At 60.9% G+C, this 16,577-nt stretch overlaps 8 protein-coding genes across 8 annotated transcripts; 3 read left to right on the top strand and 5 right to left on the bottom strand.

Moving 5' to 3' along the window:
* Window positions 1–57: 57 nt before the first annotated feature.
* A1Q1_01391 (uncharacterized protein) lies at window positions 58–1,732 on the bottom strand (the record flags this gene model as incomplete). The annotated part of the gene is made up of 2 exons (XM_014324430.1): window positions 58–1,429; window positions 1,476–1,732. The coding sequence occupies 2 exons, from the start codon at window positions 1,730–1,732 to the stop codon at window positions 58–60; spliced, it is 1,629 nt and encodes a 542-aa protein (XP_014179905.1).
* Window positions 1,733–2,747: 1,015 nt separating this feature from the next.
* A1Q1_01390 (alpha-galactosidase) lies at window positions 2,748–3,950 on the top strand (the record flags this gene model as incomplete). The annotated part of the gene is made up of 1 exon (XM_014324429.1): window positions 2,748–3,950. The coding sequence occupies one exon, from the start codon at window positions 2,748–2,750 to the stop codon at window positions 3,948–3,950; it is 1,203 nt and encodes a 400-aa protein (XP_014179904.1).
* Window positions 3,951–4,283: 333 nt separating this feature from the next.
* Window positions 4,284–7,636, bottom strand: A1Q1_01389 (uncharacterized protein; the record flags this gene model as incomplete). Its single annotated transcript, XM_014324428.1, has 5 exons — window positions 4,284–4,736; window positions 4,807–4,918; window positions 4,970–5,294; window positions 6,313–7,167; window positions 7,339–7,636. The coding sequence occupies 5 exons, from the start codon at window positions 7,634–7,636 to the stop codon at window positions 4,284–4,286; spliced, it is 2,043 nt and encodes a 680-aa protein (XP_014179903.1).
* A 1,230-nt stretch (window positions 7,637–8,866) lies between these two features.
* A1Q1_01388 (uncharacterized protein) lies at window positions 8,867–10,256 on the bottom strand (the record flags this gene model as incomplete). The annotated part of the gene is made up of 5 exons (XM_014324427.1): window positions 8,867–9,128; window positions 9,251–9,854; window positions 9,909–9,965; window positions 10,082–10,121; window positions 10,230–10,256. The coding sequence occupies 5 exons, from the start codon at window positions 10,254–10,256 to the stop codon at window positions 8,867–8,869; spliced, it is 990 nt and encodes a 329-aa protein (XP_014179902.1).
* Window positions 10,257–10,811: 555 nt separating this feature from the next.
* A1Q1_01387 (arginine biosynthesis-related protein) lies at window positions 10,812–12,284 on the top strand (the record flags this gene model as incomplete). Its single annotated transcript, XM_014324426.1, has 1 exon — window positions 10,812–12,284. The coding sequence occupies one exon, from the start codon at window positions 10,812–10,814 to the stop codon at window positions 12,282–12,284; it is 1,473 nt and encodes a 490-aa protein (XP_014179901.1).
* A 101-nt stretch (window positions 12,285–12,385) lies between these two features.
* A1Q1_01386 (uncharacterized protein) lies at window positions 12,386–13,442 on the bottom strand (the record flags this gene model as incomplete). Its single annotated transcript, XM_014324425.1, has 3 exons — window positions 12,386–12,509; window positions 12,565–13,067; window positions 13,197–13,442. 3 exons carry the CDS (start codon window positions 13,440–13,442, stop codon window positions 12,386–12,388), a joined length of 873 nt encoding a protein of 290 aa, XP_014179900.1.
* A 411-nt stretch (window positions 13,443–13,853) lies between these two features.
* A1Q1_01385 (uncharacterized protein) lies at window positions 13,854–14,287 on the top strand (the record flags this gene model as incomplete). Its single annotated transcript, XM_014324424.1, has 2 exons — window positions 13,854–14,045; window positions 14,132–14,287. 2 exons carry the CDS (start codon window positions 13,854–13,856, stop codon window positions 14,285–14,287), a joined length of 348 nt encoding a protein of 115 aa, XP_014179899.1.
* Window positions 14,288–14,360: 73 nt separating this feature from the next.
* Window positions 14,361–16,043, bottom strand: A1Q1_01384 (uncharacterized protein; the record flags this gene model as incomplete). The annotated part of the gene is made up of 1 exon (XM_014324423.1): window positions 14,361–16,043. One exon carries the CDS (start codon window positions 16,041–16,043, stop codon window positions 14,361–14,363), a length of 1,683 nt encoding a protein of 560 aa, XP_014179898.1.
* Between the last annotated feature and the right edge of the window lie 534 nt (window positions 16,044–16,577).

The following is a 16,577-nucleotide window of genomic DNA, read 5'->3' as shown; positions in this document are numbered from 1 at the left end:
AACGGAGTATCTCCCTAACGGATCCAATTTGATCCACCCATTGTTTGAAGTTAATGCTCACGCGTTGATCTGCGCGGGCTGGAGCTGGAGGGCGCCCTCGGCCTCCCTGTGCTCCCTGGCGCGAAGCTTGGCCTCGCGGCGAAGCTCGACACTGCGAGCCTTGGGGTAGGGCGCCTCGAAGACGTCGTCGAGCTCCTCGAGCGAGAGCTGCTTGGTCTCAACGACAAAGAGCCAGATGACCACGCATCCAACGACGTCCCAGCACATGAAGATAAGGTAGACCTTCCATCCGAGGGCCTTCATGGCGTCCGGGATACCGAAGGTGTTGATGAGGGAGAAGACGGCGGCGCACCAGCCCTGCAGCGCGAGACCCTTGGCGCGCACCTCGTAGCTGAGGATTTCGGCGGGATACAGGCCCTGCAGCGGCGTCCAACCGAAGGAGAAAAAGACGTTCCAGAGCATGATAAACGCGATACCGGCCTTGGAGCGGGCGTTGTTCTGCACGCCGTTCGGCTGTACAAGACCGGCAATGATGCCGAGACAGCACGCGGCCCAGATCTCAGAGCCGAGCATGAGCGGCCGACGGCCGACGTAGTCGATGCACGCGGCGCCGCTCATGGCGCCGATCATGGCGACAACGCTCGAGACGAGGGTGAGGGTGCGCTGCTCGTTGCCGCTCGTGATGCCCGCCTCCTTCAGGAGAGACGGCATGAAGTAGCTCACCATGCCGTTACCGGACAGCTGGCCCCAGCACGCGACAATGACACAGAGACCGAAACGGTAGCGGTCGCCGCGGGTGCGCCAGATGGGGCGGAAGTCCCACCAGCGCTTGTCGGCACCGTCCTGCTTGACGTTCTCCTCGATCTCGGTCATGGTGAGCTGGACGAGGGGCGAGTTGACGTCGTCGTCGCGCGAGTGCAGGTTGGCGAGGATGCGCGCCGCCTGCTCCTTCTTGCCGCGGGCGTAGAGCCAGCGGGGCGACTCGGGGCACAGCATGATGAAGAGGAAGTTGACGGCCGCAAAGGTCATCTGGAGCAGGAAGGGGACGCGCCAGCTCGAGTCGTCGTTGCGGGGGCCGTACGGGATCGCCACGCCAGTCGCAACAATGTTGCCGACGTACCAGCAGCAGTTGGACAGGCCGAGCACGAATCCACGGTTCCAGGGAGAAGACACCTCGGCAAGGTACACCTTGGCAGCTGTTCCGGCGAGGGTGCCGCCGAGACCGACAAAGAAGCGGCCCGCAAGCAGCCAGTCCATGTTCTTGGCGTAGCCGTTGATGAAGCAGCCCATGATCAGGAGAGCATTGCCGAAGAACATGGCCCAGCGACGGCCGATCCAGTCCGGGATGATGATCGAGGGGAAGAATGCGACAACCATGCCGACCGTGTAGATGCCGAACACAATGTTGGTGCCCGTGAGCGCGTCCTGGCTGTCCGCGTTAGCGCCGCGTATGCGATAAGCCAGAGTGCACTCACAGTCCGAAGTACTTGTGGAACGTGTCCATGCTGTTCACGCTTCCGATGATAGTGCCGTCAAAGCCGACGTCGGCGGACGCAGCACACGCAATGGTCACAATGGCCATGAAATTGTACCACCTAGGGTCGCTCCATCCGGGGCCTGGGTCGGCCATGCGCGCCGCCGCGAGGACGGTCGCGGCATCGACGCCATGGTCGATGTGCGCGACATCAATCTTCTCGTCTTCCTTTCCGACTGAGTGCACCGAGTCGGGCATGATGTCTTGGCAAGCGCTGTTGCTGGCGTGTGAGTAAGAAGGGTGAGTGTGGTTGGGACCAACGAAGAAAGAAAGAACATGACACCCCGTCCATAAATACACTTTCTCGAGCATGCGCTATCATGCTTGGTTCCTTGGCCGCCTGGCCGCTCACGGCGGAGCATGGCGGGGCAAGCGGCGCTATCGTTGCCGGCGCTGAATGGGGCCAAACGGAAATCCTGGGCCCCGCTAGCCGTATGAGCCGTAGCAGCCGTAAGGACGTATGGTATTGGACGTATTCGCATGCTCCGTGGACTTGGCGGGACTCTTGCAAGGGACGATTGCAAAAGGATGTGATCGACAGAGTCGGGCGAGTCGCGCGAGTCGCGCGAGCGGCCGAGAACGCGGCCCCGCATTTGCGTTTGATGGATGACGCCGAGGCCAAAATTCCCGTTCGCAAGAGGCCCGGTGATCAGCTCGAGGGCCAAAATTCCCGTTCGAGGCGTCGCCGGTTGCCAATGCGTGCTAATCGTTGCTCGGGCTGGGTTCGGGCTAAGGCGATTCTAGCGGGGTTGCGAGGATCGACCGCGCGTTCGCTTCCTCACGCGATATCGGGGACTGCGGCGAAAACGGCGCGTTGAACAAAATGAAGGGAGTCGTGGGCGGGAAGAGTTTGTTCCGGCGCTCGAATGAGGGGCCATGAGGGGCAAAGGACAGGGTTATCGCAGGCAGTGCGGCCCCACATTGGCCCACATGGTCCCGCAGAAGCGCAGATGCAAGCATGCGAATGTCACCGGATGCATGATGCAGAGATGCAGAGGGATCTAATCTTGTCCGCAAGCTAGCGCCTCTGCATGTCGGGCAGGTCGCCGGAAGCATGCTCAAGCCAAGTGGGCAATCCACCGGACAGCCGAGTCTCCTTACCATAAATGGGCCGGCTAACGAGATTTCACCCTCACGTCAGCAGCCGGATCTGGTATTACCCCTATCTCTCCCCTCCCTATCAAACAACGCCCCCACGCCACCCCGCAACGCCATGTTCCTCGTTCCTGGTACCTCCGCGATCACGGTCTTGGCCTCCCTCCTCCTTGCGAGCACCGGCACCGATGCACTCGACAATGGCCTTGCGCGCACCCCGCCCATGGGCTGGAACTCATGGAACGCAGTCCGCTGCGCCGTAAACGAGACCATTGTGCGGTCTGCCGCTGATGCGCTGGTCGATTCCGGCCTCGCAGCAGCAGGGTACCAGTACATTGTGCTGGACGACTGCTGGCAGGACTACAAGCGCGGCGCCGACGGCGCTTTGCGCGCGCACCCGACCAAGTTCCCCAGCGGCATTGCGACACTCGCGTCGTACGTGCGCTCCAAGGGGCTCAAGTTCGGCCTCTACGGCTCGCCCGGGACGCGGACGTGCGCCATGATCTACGACAAGTACCCCGGCACCGGGCTGGGCAGCAAGGGGCACGAGCAGCAGGACGCGGACACGTGGGCGGCCTGGGGCGTGCAGTATCTCAAGTACGACTGGTGTCTGGCCGACAAGGACGGGCTGGTGCACCAGCCGACGTTTGAGCGGATGCGCGACGCGCTCGCCGCCACGGGCAAGGGGGGCGAGATCACGTACTCGATCTCCGAGTACGGGTACACCAAGCCTTGGACGTGGGCTGCGCCCGTCGCGAATCTCTGGCGCACGACGGCAGACATCCAGCCCCGCTGGGACAGCGTTGCGCGCATCATCGAGTCCCAGGCCGCACTGGCCGGCACGTCTGCGCCGGGGGCTTGGAACGACCCCGACATGCTCCAGATCGGGAACGGCAAGTTCACCCCGGAGGAGACACGCTCCCACGTCGCCATGTGGGCCATGCTCGCTGCCCCGCTCATGGTCGGCACGCTTGTTGATAAGCTCCCGCAGCAGACGCTCGACGTCCTCGCCAACCCGCGGCTGGTCGCTATTGACCAGGACTCCCTCGGAAAGCAGGCCGCGCGCATTCAGCAGACCGCAGGCGTGGACCTCTGGACCCGCGAACTCAGCGGAGGCCGACAGGCTATCGCTGTCTTCAACACGGGCAACAGTACTCAGAGCGTCACCCTTTCGCTCGGCCAGGACGCGGCGTTGACGGACGTGTGGTCCGGTAACGCCGTCGCTCACGGTACCGCCAAGGTCACAGCGCAGGTGAAGGCGCACGACACGGCCGTGTTCACTCGCAGGTCGGTCGGAGACGTTAGTATCACTGTTGCGTAGCGTGAAGAAACAGAGGAAGCGGAATCATGCATGATACACGTAAGAACTACAAGCTACAACTGGATGGACCTCGCCAGGGCGTTCATGACGACTGACACGTTCCCCAAGCTGGACGTGTCTCTCCGCGCTGCTCCCATCAGCACCCGTCAGTCAGTCGATCAGGCAGTCTGTCAGTGACGGTAGTTATCTCTCAGGACGAGGATGATCCCAACGCAAAGCAGAGCCGGAAGCTTCAAATTGCCATGATTTATCAACACCCTAGCGCGGGGGGGGGGGAAAGGTCACTGAAGGGGGACGCAACATCTGGTGTCAGCCCTCTGCGCATAGCGATGCCTAGCTACAAGCACGAGCATCATGACCCTCCCCGGTCCCGCCGAAGAACGCCACGCCGGCATTAGAATCGAATGTGTCGTCAGGGTCGGAGCTGTCACCACTGGAGAGAGCTGGGGCGTCGCTGCTGCCGCCGGAGCTGTGCGAGCCACCCGAGGTGCTTCGACTGCCCGCCGGGTGCGTTACGGTCGAAGGGAGACTCGGCTCACTGGGCTTCTTGCAGTTGATGAGCTTCTGGGCGACCTCGGGACTGACTGCGCGATACTCGTTGCCAGTCACATTCTTGAACGGCTTCTTGAAACTAGCGGGTATCTTGACCCGACGCACAAGCTTCATGACTTCCGGTGCCATGGGCAAGTCTTCCCAGGTGAGCCTTTGGCGCACCGATTCGCCAACGAATGCCCCTCTCAAGGCTTTCGTAACCCACTCCTCGACCTCCTCCCGCGGCAATGGCGCCTGGCGACCACATCACTGTTCCAACTCTTCGGCCTGGCGTCAGCTAAACCGCGATGCTAGATTCTCTCACCATTTGACTAGCCGTAGCAGCAATGGCGGGCTGGGCGGCCAACCACTCCTCCAAAGTGTCAAACATTCCATCATCCCTACCGGGATACCCCCACACATTCACGAAACGTTGGCTACAGAGTCAGAAAGTATGTCTGGAAAGGAGCACCAAAGACTTTACTCACATTTCGAGCGCCTTATCCGCCACCACAAGTCGATACACGTCAGCAGGGACCTGGTCGGGGATCTTCCTGTCTGGCCCAGGAGGATGCTTCGAATCGGGGCAATAGCCGTTCCTGTAGGCATTCGTGGCTAAGAAGGCAGCGAGGCAGAGGTGGCGCTTGTCGTCCACGGGCCCGGTAGGGCCATATTCCAAAGGAGCCGCGATCGTAGCCTGGGCGGGGAAAGCCCGTGGTAGCTGGATGCGGCTCGTTTGGCTCATACCAAGCCATCCAGGCTGGCTTCGGAGCTTCGGACGATTTGAAGAGTGAGATGGCGGAGAGGATGTTGCTGAGAGAGGCCAGAGCCATGTTGACGTCCGAGGTTGATCGTTGTGTGGAGATAAAATCACTGTCGAAAGAGAAGGGTGGGTGGATGGGCAAATGATAGAGCTAGTGGTTGTGTAGGTGTAAGTAGATATGGATAATTGTGAGGACGAGGCTGTGATTGAGGATGAGGATGAGATGACGATACAGCCATTTAAGTAGTGGAGACAAGGGTGCGCCGGTCCTAAGTTTGGCCCATTTGGCTCCTCGGCTTTTGACCGTGTCCATTGTTTTGCATTGAAGCGTAGTGCACTCCACTGCCGTGTCCCCGACCGAACTACTACCACGTAACCAGCCTTTGCTACCTCTCTCGTTGGGTGCTATGGCTGATGATTATAGTGACCGAGTAGCCCTCGATACCCCGCGATCTAGTTGCCGACGCTCAATCGTTATCGAGAGTCTGATCACGTGTGCTACTACACGAGTCGCGAGTTTTGACAGGCATTCCAGTCAAACTGGGAACTGGGCAGGCCTTATTGCTGCAGGTACACCAGGCAGTAGTTCGGTAGGCTGCAGCTCGTAGCTGCATAGGCTGGCAATAAGTTCGCAGTTGGCGGCTTTGAGGCCCGGACGCCGGAACCGCGGCTACACGGCTACCACTGCTACACCCTGCGGCTGTCGCGGTTGCTCGTCACGTCTCCACGTCTCCCAAACACACGAAGCGTCTCGGTATTTGGCCGCTGGACTCTGGGCCCAAGAAATGCATGCATGAGATGCGGTCAGGAAGCTAGTAAGTCATGTGTTGTGCGGGGACTGGGAGTGTGTCACGCCATTAGGACTATTAGTCAACTGGTTTGAACTGGATGTGAATTTGACTTCAGAGAACTAGAACCATCAGATCTTGGAGCCAGTGCATGGTGCAGAGATCCCTGGAGAGCTTTCCTGTGCTAGCGGTCTGCATATCATGTTGCTCCCCAAACACAGTGTCTTACACTCTACGGCATGCGGCTCCCAGTTGGCCACCCATCAATGTTCTAACCAACGGTCTCGTAGGTCTCGATGGTTTCGAGCCGCCCGGTCGTCGGTGGCAAACGAGCCAGAACCGGTGAAGGAGCCCCTCCTGATCCTCTTCCGGCTTACCTTTCGCGCTGCAGCAAACTTTGAAGTCTGTGCAGACCTGGTCGCCAGCCACACCTCGGCCTCGAGCCGCCGCCGAATCGAGCCAGGCACGTACGCCTCAGCCGGTGCAATCACGTCGTGGTCCTGCGTTTCAATGGCCTGAGGCGCAGCAGTTCGAGAGAGGCCCAGCTGCGTCGGCTCTCGATCTGTCCTGCGTCCCGGGGTCCGAATACGCGTGAGGGGTGAATGGATCCTCGGCGCGTTGATAGACTGGGCAGGGGTTGGTAGCGATGCAGCCAGCTGTTTCGGAATCGGAGCCCGAGAGCGGGGTGCGTCACGCGCTCGACGACGTTGTAGGTCCGAACCTGCGTCCTGCTCCGTTTCCGTCTTCACAGTCCCCGATCCCATCTTGCTCCTCGTGTCCTTCCGCCCGTCTTTGCTCCCAACCCTCGCCGAGCTCGTCGAGCTCGTCGAGCTTCTCTCGGGCCGCAAGCATCCCACGACAATCCTCCTCAGATACCCAGCCACTTCTTTCGCCGTGCGCAGCTTGACTTCGAATACTTCCTTCTGCCTTCTCTGGGAGCGGCGCTGGTTGCCCGCATTGCGTGCCCGGCGTTGCTGCTCCGTCACTACGCCGTCGTCCCCGCCTGCGCCGCGCCGGTAGGGGCTGATGGGGAGTGGCGCTGCGCGCTCGGTCAGCACGGCGAGCTCGTCCTCGCCCTCGGACTCGCGGTGGGCGATCCAGCGCCTGAGGCTCGTCTTCAGGCGTTCTTTGTCGGCTGTGCGTCAGTCACATATCGCAAGTTGGCGGGGGCCGCGGGGCAGGCCAAGTGGATTGAAAGGGCGGAAAGCTGTAGGTGGAGAGTGGAGGGTGGAGGTGGTGTGTAGGGGACGAGAGGCGGAGACGGCGGGAAAGAAAGGGCGGTGGTCAGTATGAAAGGGCAACGTACCATCATCAAGCGAGCAGTCCGAGCTGTCAAGCCACTCGCCCAAAATCCGGCGATACAGTCTCCTCTTCCTCTCTTCGGCATGCAGAAGCCTAGCTCTTGAATCACGCGTGAAGCGGCGCCAAAGCTCAGTCTGCAGACTAGGCCAGGCGTCGAATCCCTCCCTCTTCGCTGCGGCGCGTTCAGCGGCGGCGTCTTTTTTGCGGCGGGTCACGAAGGAGACGTAGTCGGCCGATATGGCGCGTTCCTCTATGAGGAGTTCGGTGTGGAGCTTCTCCGAGGTTGAGGTTGAGGTTAGCATTGGCTCGGAGTCGCAGCTCGTGAGGCTGTCGATCGAGCGGGATAGCTGGAGATATCTGGACGATGAGGATGGGTGGTGGCAGGTCTTTTGAGAGAATGGCGAGGCGAAGGGGTGCGTTTTCTGGATGTGAGTTGTATGATGGAAAGATCATTGTGGATGTAGGGGGGAGGTCAACGCCGTGCTCGAGCTCTCGGTCATGCAGTGGGCCAAGGTGCAGAGGTGCACCGGCGCGGCGGGAGAGCGGGGCGGAGGGGGCGACGGCGCGACAGCGCAAGAAGGGGGCGCAATGTGAAGAAGGCCGGGGTGTGTACGGCCTTTGTGTGTCGGACGTGTCTCTCCGCGCTGCTCCCATCAGCACCCGTCAGTCAGTCGATCAGGCAGTCTGTCAGTGACGGTAGTTATCTCTCAGGACGAGGATGATCCCAACGCAAAGCAGAGCCGGAAGCTTCAAATTGCCATGATTTATCAACACCCTAGCGCGGCCGCTGCTCGCAGATCCGGCACCGAGTCCCGTGCACAAGGCAGTTGGTGTGGAACTCGCGCGCGCACCAGACACAGGTGTATCCCCCTGCAAGGGCGATGAGTTCGTGCCTGTTACGCTTGTCTGTTGTCAGCTACGGGGACGGACAAGCTCGGAGGACGAGGGAGGGGCGAGAGGTTCTGCTCACAGGACTGCACCGAGTGCACGTTGGCGGGGCAGAAGGAGGACGAGTCGGAGGAGACAGTCGAGAGGCGGTAGTAGACGTCGAGCATGGCTTTTGGGGGAGTACAACATGGGTAGAAGATGAAGGACGTGGGTGGTGCTTTTGAACGATACTGGTGTCAAAGGAGGCGGTGAGGTGAACAATGACGGCGCGTGTCAGAATGACGACGAAGCGTCCCTCAACACTTCTTGACCGTCTTGACCTGCGACGCTACCTGCGCAGCCTGCGCGACCTGCGTTGGGACCCCAGCCCCCGTTGCAGGTAGTACAGAACGAATGGGCAAAGGCCGCGTGAACGCGTACCCCATCCATTGGCCGCAGTACACACAGATCAGATCGCCGCTGCCGAATGCGACGCCGTGGCAAGGACCTGCACGCCCGTCAGCTCTAACACGTTGTGAGACTCACGACCGCGATTGAGGGTGTGCGTGCAAGGGCCGAACATGGGGGGCTTTTGAGCTTTAGAGATTAGTTGGGCCGGGGAGGCCGTGGTGACCATCTGTGGGGTGGTAAGTAACAGAGACAGCCTAGACGGCCTTATATCTCAGAGAGATCTGGTCGGCTGGGGCCGCTGCAGCGGCAGAGGTGCTCCGCTTGCCCCCGCTCCGGATATGGACGTGCGACATGGGAGAAGACATGGGAAGATCGGGGGCGAGTGTGCCGAGCGAACGATGATGGGGTGCGACGGCGTCGGTGCTGCGGAATGCGTGTGTCGTGGAAAACGCAGAGATGTCACGGTGGGTATCCGTCCTGGGGTCAGATTCGAGGTGAGCCTGGGGTGCGATGAGTCTTGTCAGTCCGCAGTACGTCGTCCATGAGTCGCATTCCTGCCACCATCACCTGAGCAGCGCGGCAATCCCGAGTAGTGTATACACAGTGTGCTGCATCCCACGCCGCCAGCCCTCGCCTACACGCCCTTCTTCTCCATCTCGCGGCCCTCCTCCCACATCGTCCGGCCAGAGCATGCGCAGACTGTCTTGTCGTTGCCCCACACGCCGGAGGAGCGGGCGACAACGCCGGCAAAGACGCTTCCCGGCTTGCCATCATTCTCTCCTTCCTTCTGCACAACGCACCCGCGCCCGACCCACTCCCACAGCTGCCCGTCGACCTCCTTGAACAGATCACCGTAGCCCTTGCCGTCGGGCTTGAGCTGGCCGAGGTTCACGAACTCGCCGCCGGTCGACTTTGGCGGGTCGACGAGGTTGCCCGTCTTCGAGACGTAGACGTTGAACTTGTCCTGCGCAGCGTTTGGCGGGAAGCGCACCGTCAGGTCCATCAAAATGCTCTTGGGCGCGATCTGCACGAAGCGAGAAATGCCATACACCTGCTGCGAGAACTCGTCCTCCTTCAGTCCCGGCAGCGACTTGGAGGCGTCGGGTGACGGAAGGGCGATCGGAGACTCAAGAATGGAGATGGCGGCCTCGGAAGGAACGTTTGGGTCTGCAGACGACGCCCCGCGGACTAGCACCTGGCGCTCGGTCGACTTGAGCGCAGAGAGCAGCTGAGAAGGAGGAGCTGGATGTCAGCTCAGGTCGCGAAGCACTCTAGCTATATCGGCGTTCGACTCACTCTTTCCAGTGATCGTTACTCGCTTGTTGTCGAGCTCGATGTCGTACCGGTCAATGCCTGTTGTTAGCTTACGCTGGTCAAACGCACAGCTGGCGGGGCGGGGCGCACGGGACGTGACCAAACACTCAGCAAGAGGATTGCCACGCCCTTGGTGCACACCTGACGACACTCACCGGGAACACTGCTGAGGGCCTTTTCAACTGCGTTGACACACTGGAGATTAGCTCGGAGTGTCTCGTGCTAGCTCACGTTCTGGCACGTCAGGTCGACGGCGAACTCTGTCTGTGCTTTGTCAGCTTACACAGCAGCGATGCAGCTCACCCTAAAGGCAGAACTGGCGAGAGTCATGTTGCTGTCCTGTGCACGCTTGCACTTGTTGAATGCGTGAGAGTGAAAGTGTAGTGAGGAAGTCGAGAGACGGCGAGCAAGGGCTTAGTCATGGTGAGCGGCGAGGCCCCGGTCCAAGTCGGGGTCGTCATTTCCGGCTGAACCAACCAACCTCCACTTTACGACCCTCACGCGCGCGCGCGCCTGACAATTTCCGTCGCGTGCGTGCGTTCCTACGTTGTTATCCTTATCAGTGCGGTCCCATGCCCTGTTCCTCGCGATTCTCGCTACTCTCTGCACACCTCACGTGCCCCTATTAATAAGCCCTGCAACTCCGTCACCGACAACACTCCGACCCTCCGGAGTCCATGTCATCATCGACTCGGTCTGTCGGCGGAGAGCGAGGGCGAGTCAGGAACGAGACAAAGGAACACACACAAAGGGCGAGATAAGCGAATCACGTGACCCAATGACTCGAGAAAGATCGATGATATAATTGCTCCGAGGGCGACTCTGCCACCGCAAGAGAGAGAGAGCGAAAGACCGAGCTACGTCTCTTCCCACAACCACAGCATCATGACGACCTCACCGGCGCGGGCTTTGCCTACGCTGGCGCGGCGCGCGTTCTCCACGACCGCCGCCGTCGCAAAGGGCTCGGGCGGCAAGCCGACTCCGAACAAGGACCACCACATTGTGCAGTACAACGACGACGACTTCCCCCGCGGATTCGGTGTCGCCGCGACGCACTGCGGCATCAAGAAGAATGGCGCCCTCGACCTCGGTGTTCTCGTCAGTGTGTCCGAGCGCCCCACTGCCGCCGCGGCGTGCACAACCCGCAACGCCTTCAAGGCCGCGCCCGTCACTGTCACCACTGAGCTGCTCGCGAGCACTGACGGACGTGCCCGCGGCTTTGTCGTTAACTCGGGCTGCGCCAACGCCGTCACGGGAAGCCAGGGATTGGACAATGCGTGGGCCATGAGCAAGTCGCTCACCAACGCTCTCGCGCCCCAGCCCGAGACGTGGGGCAAGGAGAAGGCCGGCTCGCTCGTCATGTCTACCGGTGTTATTGGCCAGCAGCTGCCGATCGAGAAGATCACTTCTGCCGTCCCCAAGCTCGCCGGCAACCTCGGCCTCGACTCCAAGTCCTGGATGGACCTCGCCAGGGCGTTCATGACGACTGACACGTTCCCCAAGCTGCGCTGCCGCTCCTTCAACCTCGCGGGCCAGACGATCCGCATGGTCGGTATCGACAAGGGCGCCGGCATGATTGCGCCCAACATGGGCCCGGCCGTTCCCCACGCTACTCTTCTCGGTGTTATCGCTACCGACGCTGCTATCGCTCCCTCTGCCCTCCAGTCTGCTCTCAACTATGCCGTCGACCGTTCCTTCAACTCGATCACCGTCGACGGCGACATGAGCACGAACGACACGATCCTCGCCCTCGCCAACGGCATGGGTACCCCGGGCAACAGCGAGATCCACGAGGGCATGGTTGCCGAGTACGAGCTGTTCCGTAACGAGCTCACGTCGTTTGCGCAGGACCTCGCCAAGCTGGTCGTGCACGACGGTGAGGGCGCGACCAAGTTTGTCACTGTGCACGTCCACGGCGCGCCCTCGTACGACGTCGCCAAGACGGTTGCCTCGTCCGTTGCCAACTCGAACCTCGTCAAGACGGCCATGTACGGCGAGGACGCCAACTGGGGCCGCATCCTGTGCGCTGTCGGCTACTCGTCCGTGCCCGAGGGCACGATCGACCCCCACAAGGTCTCCGTCTCCATGATCCCCGCCAAGGACGACCCGGTCCAGACCCCCATGGTCCTGCTCAAGGATGGCGAGCCCGACGCCAACCTCGAGGCCAACGAGGACCGCGCCACCAACCTCATCCAGAGCGAGAACGTCACCATCGACATTGACCTCGGACAGGGCAAGGGCGAGGCCGCGACGTACTGGACCTGCGACCTGTCCCACGACTACGTGACCATCAACGGAGACGTGAGTTTTGTCCCGCCTTCGGCTGATCAGAAACTGACACCCCAGTACCGCACGTAAACGAACGTTATGTAAGTGTAGTTTAAAGAAAGCAGCATAAGCAGCGTGTTTCCCCTCTATAAAGATGCAAACAATGGAACCATCTAGTCTATGGACGTCTGTTACTTCTCCTCGACAATCTTGTTGATCAGCGTGCCCACGCCATGCGACACCTCGACGCGGAACTCGTCCCCGTCATGCAGCAGCGACTTGGGGTTCTTGGACCATCCGATACCGCTGGGAGTTCTGCGAGCGTCAGCGAGCTGCCACATGGCACACACTCCTCCTCTGTTAAACTCACCCAGTAATGATGACGGTGCCCTTGGGCAGCGTGCTTCCCTGGCTGAGGAACGCGATGATCTTGGGAATAGAGAAGATGAGGTCGTTCAAGTTCGAGCTCTGGACGACGTTCCCGTTGTGGATGCCCTTGACGGTGACCTCGCCGATCTTGCTCTGCTCCAATGACTCGCGGGGCACGAAGACAGGCCCGAGAGGAGCGGCGCCATCAAACGACTTGGAGAAGGACCACTGGCTCGTCGCGAACTGCGCTTTGCGGCTGGACACGTCGTTGGACGCAGTGATGCCGCCGAGGTAGGACCAGGCCTCGGACTCGGGCACGTCCTTGGCATCCTTGCCGATGATGATTGCCACTTCGGCTTCGTAGTCTGCCGCATCGTCTTTCACGAACGCCTTCGGGATCACGGTCGGCGCCGGGAAGGGGTCGGCGAGCGCCTGGGCAGCCTTGAAGAAGACGGTTGGGACGGAGGGGACTTCCATGCCCACCTCGAGCGCGTGGGAGAGGTACTGTTGTCAGCAAAGGCAGGGCGAGCGAAGCGAGCTCATGAGCTCGATATCGCTGCTCCTCTCCGTCCATCTCTCCAAGCTTCGCCCCTTCTGAGGCTGGTAGCAGACGAGCAGACGATGGTAACTCACGTTAAGACCAATGCAGCGGATAGTCCCACACTCCCTCTGCGTCACGGGCGCAAGCACGCGGTCAAGCGTGACCTTCTCGCCCGTCTTGGCCCCGGGGTCAAGGACGCTCTCGCCGTCATACAGCTCGACCTCGACCTTGTCCCCCGCATACGTCGCGAGGCCGACATCGATGTCGCCGACTGGCTCGCCGATACGGACCGTCGAGGAGCCAGAGGGCAGGAAACGGATGAGTCGCGAGGCGCCCATTCTGAGAAGACTTGGGAGCATGTGTTGTTGCGACGAAGAGGAAATGTTGTCAGAACGTGAGGGAGTGGGCAAGGACGGAGGGAGGGGGAGGAGAGATCGGCCCGGGAGACCGGACATCGGAGAGCGGACGAGCCGGCCGGCCCGGCGTCATTAGGCGTCATCTAACACAATTCACCGCAATCTATCTCAAGCCTTCTGAAATTGGTGAAAGTAATTAGAAATTGGTGAAAGCAGATAGAAATTGGTGAACGCATTTTCTAATCTCAGCTCATAAGTCGCCGCAAGAGGTACGGCCCCGAGTCCTCCGATAGCTTGCGGCGTTCTTGGGCGGCGTCCATCGATAGATAAGATCTGGCAAACGGGACGGTGATGCCCACTAGCACTCGAAAGTAACCGCCCAACAACAACAACATGGCCCCCGTCAACCTCGTCAGCGTGAACACGGCCCCAGAGCGCGCCAAGGTCGTCATTGGCACCGTCATCGAAAATGTCAAGGACAAGTACGACATCGTGCATGCCGGCAACAGCACCACGATCGAGGGCGTCAAGCCGCTGTTGGAGAGCGTGCAGCCGCCGCCGGGCATTCTGTTCTGCGCCAGTATGGTGAGTCACTCAAGGGCTAGAGGCAAGATGGATGGTTGCTCAGCTTGCTAAATGCTCGCTGTCGCTCGCTCGCTGACACTCTCCAGTGGACACCAGAGGAGCAGGAGGAGATCCAGCGGATCGCGCGCGAAACCGTGCCGGGGATCAAGACGCATGCCATTCCGACCGGACTCCAGGTCAAGGTCGGTCCGGACGGGGTGATCAAGTACCTGATGGAGCGAATTGATGAGATCATGGCGTAGTCTAGGAGTGTCATGCATACAACAGGGTGTTACAGGATGGTTGGTGTGATATGCTATAATGTGTTCGTATATTCTAAAAGATGTCCTCGGCCAGGACGAGCTCGAGCTCCCTCTCCCCGACCTCGGCGGCGTACTCGTCCATGGACAAGAAGCGAAAACAGCTCTCCTCGTTGATGAAGAGGTACACGAACTCCCACCAGCGCTTGATCCGCGGATCGCGCGTGGTGTAGTCGATTTCGTCCGTGAACCTCTCCAAGATCGCGTCCTGCACATTACTGAGGCAGCGCCAGTAGAAGCACTGTCTGATCTTCTCCCGTGCATACCCGCTGGGCAAGAGGACGTCGTTGGGCCGGCTCTGGATCCAGCGGTTCTCCCACCGTTCCGTGCCGACAAACGTGATTGTGCCCGCCGTGTGCGGATTCATGGGCGGGGGATACGGGGTCTTGAGGAGGTGGCGAAGGCGCTGCGTCCAGTCGTCTGCCAGACTCGTGATGAGCCCGAAGAGTGGTCCCTCGGCGGGAGACAGGTGGCGAGTCGGATCCGGCTTGACGTGCACGAGCATGCCGGGGTCGGTGCGGCATCCGCTCGCCTCGGAGCACATGGAGCAGAAATCCTCGGGCGCCTCAAGCTGCACTCGGCCCTGATACTTGGACACGAGCACGGTGGTGTGCGCAATGTCGCTGGGGGGCAGCATGCAATAGTCGAACAGCCACTCGTACTCGGAGTGCAGGCGGAAGTGGAGTACGCGGCGGCTGGGTCGGTCCGCGCGCTCGTCGTGGGGTGTGCGGGGCAAGCTGAGCGTACCAACACCCTCGACAGGCGCAACCGGAGCGCCAATGTCGAGATCAGGCACGTCAGAGTCGGCATCGTTGACGTCCTCGACATCCTCGGCATCATCGGCGTCCTCGACGCCCTCCGTGTCGCACGCGGGCGGCGGCGAACCGGCCGACTGGAGTGCTATCCGCCGCGAATCGAGCGTTGCTCGATTCATTCTCGTCCATCCGTTCCCCTTCCGAGGGAACATGTCGAGCACGTGCACCTCCGTATCGGCTTCCAGGGCCCAGTTGGCAGCATGCGCGTGCGGGTCGCCCACGAAACGGACGTACTGGAGCCGACCGAGGGTGTCGGCGCGGATCCGGGCTTCGTGGGCGTGGGCGGGGCACTTGGACGATGTCTCGTCTTCCATCACGGCATCCGCGTCGGCGTCTACTTCAGCTTCGGCGTCCGCGTCCGCGTCCGCAGTATCCGGCGTGAACTTGGCATGGCACTCGCACGGTCCGACTTCTATCGTCGCTGTTGAGACGGCCTGCCCATGCCATGGCAGGCCGAGCAATCGGCTCTGGGGCGGTAGCGGGCGATGCCGGGCCATCTTGAGTGGCGCGGTGGCCTCAGCCGTCTCGAGCGCATAGGTGATGTCGGAGAGGAAGGCAGAGTCGATACGCGCCGCAACGGCCCGAGAGGTGCCCCTCAGCGCTCGCAGAGTCGTCGCATCGCGACGCTCAATGACAGCACGGAGCACGGCCTCAAACAGATGCGGGTAGGCGAGATGGTCGATTGTGCCGGGCACTCCTCGCCCGACAGCAGATGCGGCGGGGGTGTATGGCGGTGTCGGGGGTGTTGTTGTTTTCGGTGGCGTGGTTGTTTTCGTTTTCGCGCACAAGGGGAGGGATATGTGTGTCGGGGCTGGTTCGACCCAGTCCCACACGCGCGGCCTCTTGGGCCTGTCGCGGGTGTTGAGGGGAAGCGCGCGTTTCATTGCTCGCCTCGATGGTGACGATGGGGTCAGTCAAGCGTGAGTGAGAGTGAAGGAGTGATGTGAAAGACGATGACAACAGTGAACTCGTCAAAGCCCTTCAGGTCGCTGCGAGCCGGACATTGCTCGCTTCGGGTCGCTTGGCTGGCCCCTTCTTGCCCGTAGTACAACCAGGGAAACAGGCAGAGGAGCGCAGGCAGCACTTGCGCAGTGTATTTTCGTCGATGGCGTGTCTATAACGGACACTTTGCAGTTGCACGTTGCGCGCGCTGAATGGATGTGTAATCGGCCGATCGTGGTTGGTCCGTTTCTTGGCACAGGCGTAGTCCCCGCAGTCCATCTCTTCGGCCGCGTCCCACCCTTTCGGGTTGAGGAACCCGTAAGCTGCCCCTTCTCTGCCTCTGCGCCAGCGCAGAAGGAGAGCTTCATAGACCCCCTCTCCTCCCACAGGGAACAGGGGACAGGGACGGATTCCAGTCACCGGAGTAAATCATTAAGGTTTCTCTCTCGCTCCACAGCCAGACGAGACGCGGTGAC

This window comes from Trichosporon asahii (genome assembly GCF_000293215.1).
Source record: "Trichosporon asahii var. asahii CBS 2479 unplaced genomic scaffold scaffold00050, whole genome shotgun sequence".
NCBI lineage: Eukaryota > Fungi > Basidiomycota > Tremellomycetes > Trichosporonales > Trichosporonaceae > Trichosporon > Trichosporon asahii.
The sequence above is the reverse complement of the archived record's forward strand: the minus strand, read 5'-3'. Positions and strand labels throughout refer to the sequence as shown.